The sequence below is a fragment of the Dermacentor andersoni genome, chromosome 9 (assembly GCF_023375885.2).
Source record: "Dermacentor andersoni chromosome 9, qqDerAnde1_hic_scaffold, whole genome shotgun sequence".
Classification (NCBI taxonomy): domain Eukaryota; kingdom Metazoa; phylum Arthropoda; class Arachnida; order Ixodida; family Ixodidae; genus Dermacentor; species Dermacentor andersoni.
The window spans coordinates 44,593,508-44,598,758 of record NC_092822.1 but is presented as its reverse complement, the minus strand read 5'-3'; the positions used below and the strand labels follow the sequence as shown (position 1 = coordinate 44,598,758).

The 5,251-nt window shown below is 49.2% G+C and overlaps 1 protein-coding gene across 1 annotated transcript; it reads left to right on the top strand.

The window, feature by feature from the left end:
* The first annotated feature begins 270 nt into the window (after positions 1-270).
* Positions 271-4,959, top strand: LOC129383881 (uncharacterized). The gene is made up of 3 exons (XM_055068851.1): positions 271-534; positions 1,581-1,901; positions 4,564-4,959. Exons 1-3 carry the CDS (start codon positions 271-273, stop codon positions 4,957-4,959), a joined length of 981 nt encoding a protein of 326 aa, XP_054924826.1.
* The last annotated feature ends 292 nt before the right edge of the window (positions 4,960-5,251 follow it).

Sequence of the window (5,251 nt, the reverse complement as noted above, 5' to 3'; positions counted from 1 at the left end):
AAGACGCGTTCCGGAGATGGAAATATGGAGTGCTGCTACATTATTTCACTGCTAATCGCATTAACGTCGATATGCGTCGTGAAATGGGTTCTACGGAATTTTTTTTATTCCATCTGATACATCTTTTCCATTTTTATCGCTCAACTACTACATCACTACTTCGTCCTTTTCGTTCTATACCACGCGCTTCTTGACCGATCCCCCGTTGTGGGTGCCCACGTGCCAGCGTTTCGGATCGTCGCAATCGCCGAGGAAGCCGCTCTTTCCGCCATGACCAAGTACAAGGGGTTCTCGACGACCTCGTACTACGGCGACGACAACCTGTTCGCCAAGGCTGCCGTATGCACCCTCATCGTTGGAGTCGCGACCCTACTGGCGCTGCTGTTGGGTTCCGTGGTGTCGGCCCACGGCCGTGCACTCTCCAGGCCAGCCGTCTCCGGTGGGGTCGTCGGTGGTGCGGCCGTCGTCCCCAGCCAAGCCGCTGACACATCGGTGAAGTCCAGACAGACGCCTCCGTATCAAAACACAACGAAGGTGGGACTCGTTCGCTTACATATTACTTTATTTTTTTTTTTTAAAGGGGGGGGAGACTTGTCGGCACGGCACAGATCACCGATCTGTTAAGGTTAGCCCCCGAAGAGACAATGGACCGGTTCCTTAACCGAAGCAACGACTACCCAGTACGTCGCTGCGAGCCCCAATATCTAAAAATGCTTAGAACGAAGGACAAGAAGGGACACAGCACACAATCGCCATGGCATATCACTCTTCGTCGTATTGTACTTCGTTTTAAGCGTCTTTAAAAAGGGGGGGAATCTCATTGACAACCTCAAATCCAAAAATACCCTGCGATGTTTGTAATGTCAAGCATCTGCTGCAGTCCTCACTTTCGGCGACGTATTCACGCAGGAGCTGAACGCGTCACGACGTTGTGATGCGCAGGCTTGCTCCGTTCCTTTGATCGCTGGGGCTGCCCGCACAGCGAGAAGAAACGCACGGCCGCTTTCTGTTTTGTATTGAGTAACGTCCCCGCACCTAGCCTTAGTGCTGTACTACGTCAGCAACTTTGTCTCTGTGCCAATATGACGTCAAGTCGATGGCGCCAGGCCCGGCATTTCGAGAGCAAGATTATATAGTATTGCATTAAAATATTTTACGCTTTCCAACCTTCACATTTGCTGAGTGTGAGTCATTTCATCACGAGAAATGGACGGGAGAGTTTCAAAAAGTTCTAGCATATGTGTTAGTACTCCTTTACCATTCATTCATTCATCACGAGAAGTGTAAGTGTCAGTACCCCTTTACCTTTCATGCGTTCGTTCGTTCGTTCGTTCGTTCGTTCGTTCGTTCGTTCGTTCGTTCGTTCGTTCGTTCGTTCGTTCGTTCGTTCGCTCGCTCGCTCGCTCGCTCGCTCGCTCGCTCGTTCGTTCGTTCGTTCGTTCGTTCGTTCGTTCGTTCGTACGTTCGTTCGTTCGTTCGTTCGTTCGTTCGTTCATTCGTTCGTTCGGTCGTGTTCGTTCGTTCGTTTATTGGAGATGTACGATTGCATACGACTCGTCGGCTTCGCACACCTTGCGCAGACGCTGAAGTCGACGAAGGCAGCGAAGGCAACGATTACGGTCAACCGTCGCCATGACGTCGAGATCGGCTTGGCCTCCCGGCTGCTCAGGGAGTCTGTGGACGACAGCGCCGACCCGTGCCGAGACCTGCGCGCGCACGTGTGCTCCGGGTACGACAGCGGCGAGCTCAGGGGACGACCGCTGGAGGAGCGGGCGGCCCAAGACGTCGCGGTCGCGGTGGAGGCCTCCTTCCGTCGCGCCATCAGCCCCCCTTCCGGACTGGTCGCGAAGCACTGGTCCTTACGCAGGGCGGCCACCTACTACCGGTCGTGCATGGATGCGGTAAGCGTGGAGTGCTGGTATACCAACGTACACATATAGATGCGATTTGAACTTGCAAAAGAGCGTCATATAGATTCGCGATTCCCACAGTGCCTATCTTCGTATGCATCGGCTTCCACACTTGCCTAAACTTAAGAAACAGAAACGATGCGCTAAGACGTTATAATTAACGTAAAAGCTAGATTGAGGCGACATTATATTCAAACAGCCTAATTATTTTGCTACCGAACTTTTTTAGAAACGTTGCCGCTTTGTGCGAGACATAGCGCTGTGTCACCACCGAAATCGAAAAAATGATTCCGCAATACGTTTAAACTTTCGCAAGACGACACGGAGATCTAGGACGACAACTAACCGCCATGTGACGTTAAACCTCTATCAATGTGTTTAGGCAAAAAAATAAAGAGAGGCTAAAAACTGAAGAAACGCACTATTTCTTCATGTACATATAGGAGCTGTGTTGATATGAGCATGTGCCCGTGCCGTCTGATTAGGCAAATAAATTTTCAGGTCCGTAATCCGTTGACAACATGAACTTAATCTAAGATGCATTTCACCACTGGGATTTTGTTGGATCTGAGGAGTATAGACTGCGAAGAAGCGAATCGTTGGTGTCTTCCTGTCATGAGACGCAAACATGCGAAGCGTACAAGGGGACGTGTCCCCTTCACTTCATTTCTTGTCTACAGCGCCCTTTTACAAGTTTAAACCACAGCTCTAGGATTTGTGGATACGGTAATTACCGGAGTAACCTTGACCATCGAGTGTGACCAAGGAGACCCGTATGAGACCCGTAAACATGTCTTGGCCTTTGACGAAGACAAGTTTTCTTGTCGAAATGCTCGCACTAGACTTGAGCCTCGCCACTAGCCTTGTTCTGAATTATTCATAAACCGATAATGGTCGATATGGTTCGATGTTCTAAAGCAACACAATGGCTATATAAAAAACACAAACACACACACACAGAAGCGGAAGGCTTCGGAATAATATCGACCACCTGGATCTCCTTAACTTTCACCAATCACATAGCAGGCGATGATTTTTGCCTCTTTCCCACATCGCAACGTAAATGCCACGACCGGGTAATCGAATCCTCCATTTATATATATGCTCAGAAGTGGAACGCTATAACATTTGATTCCGCGCGGTGAGTATGCATGCATGGACGAGTGATAGAACACGTACTTGGAAGACGACAAACTCAACTCGTCCGCGCATATAACCCAGCCGCGACGTGTAAGGTACGAAAAACGCCGAAGGCACAACAAAGATGCTGATATATACTACTTCTATTTTGTGCTGACAGTATAGGTGACTAAAATGCTCCAACGTACCCAGCTCTCGATCCTTTTGGAGTCCGATTTTTGAGGCTCATGGTACTCGTCGTTAGTCATCGCCATAATCTTATTGCACGTAGATTTTACTCAATTTACAGCGACTATCTTTTAGGCCCCTTCACAGCCACGTCACATCAACTTCACAGAACTCATCATTCCACCGCGTAATCCCTAACACTGTCATGGCGCTCTTTGGCCATACCTGGCCCTTGCGCCACTAAACAACACACGTTCATTCAATTTCCTTCTCGGTTGCTCAGTGAGGGAACACGGGAAGCCAGTGGTTAGAACCATCGTGTCAACTAGATTTTTTTTTATTTTTTTTTCTCGTCGGGCGAGCGTTCCTTGTTAGGACAAGTTTGCTTGTTGGCGTCAAGTCCCCTTGTCGTTTCTACAAGGAGACTAATTTACGTCCAGGGCAAGTATCCCTTGTCAGGCTAATTCCTCTTGTCGACCCGTTGGTTCCATTTTACAAGCTGTTGATAATTTCAAGCTTCCATGTTCTTATGATGCATTTGCCTTGTCTGGGTTTCAAGGTCCCTCCTTTCTTGGTCAGGTTTTCTCTCATTTTAAAGGCCAACTGCTACGGAATCACACTGAAGCTGACGTTTAGAAACAAATGGAAGACGCAACGAAAGTAACTGTTACAAAGCCGTACGGATATATACAGACTACACAGATGTTTAATCAACGTCATTCAGATTGCACCGCAGGAAACGACAGGCACCCTTAGAAATGTGCCGCACAGCTTCAAGAATAGGTGTATATGATGTCAACCCTTAGAAATGTGCCGCACAGCTTCATGAATAGGTGTATATGATGTCAACCCTTAGAAATGTGCCGCACAGCTTCATGAATAGGTGTATATGATGTCAACCCTTAGAAATGTGCCGCACAGCTTCAAGAATAGGTGTATATATGATGTCAACCCTTAGAAATGTGCCGCACAGCTTCATGAATAGGTGTATATGATGTCAATCCCAAAAGTACACGCGGCGCGCAAGGAGCTTTCTCAATTACATTTTTTTTTTTTTTTGCGTTTAAACACGTTCAAACAATTTCAAAGTACAACCGCACGCAGGGTGCACTATTTGTGTGAAGCAGCAAGCAAGCGCAGTCTGATTGGGTCAGGCTTATTTTAACTTCTCCGTCACTCCCGGCCACATTAGCAGTGACTTCTTCAATTGCGTGACGTCCCTGTTCGTATAACGCGCACAAGCTTTAACTCCCAGCCTTTTGCGTAGCGATCTATACTATTGATGCGTCTACGAAATTCGCTGCAGTTAACCTTCTCGATCACGAAATTAACGCGCGTCGCGCAGAACCCCGAGAGTCCCGAGAACGTGAGAGCCCTCGCCGCCTTCTTCGAGCACAACGACCTGCAACTTTCGGCGGACGCCGAGGGTGGCGCTGTCTCGCCCGACTTCCTGGACAAGACGGTCGAGCTTCTCCTGCGCTACGACCTCGGACTGTTCTTCGATCTGCGTGTGGACGTCTTCCCGAACCGCGGTGTGCGCTTCGTCCGAGTCGTCGCCAACGGCGACTTCGTCGACTGGAAAAGGAAGCGCGTCGCCATGACGGACAGGAAGGAGCACGGTCCTCTCGCACAAGACGCGCTCTGCTCCTGCGGCGTCGGCAAACATCGTGCTCAGGAGCTGGCCCGCCGAATCTGGGCACTGGAAGACAAGCTCCTCGCCAAGGTACTCGTCTGCGTTTGAATACGCATGGTCTTCACGCTTGCAAAAGAAGCAAGCGCCATATTGAAACGCCGCTAGCGCGCGGATTTTTATGTGTCGAGAGAAGTGTTAGGTGAGGTTGAGAGAAGCGGGGCACATCCTGGTGGCGCACAACGAGCGAGCCTCACTCGAGGCACTAAGGGTCAGTCTCATGTCTGATCTACTCTAGTTACTTCGATAAGTAGTTAAGGACAAGGAAAACGGAAGGTTCTGACTTTTTGTTAGTCACAACCACACGATGTCAACAGATAAATGAAGGCATGGAAAGCATATG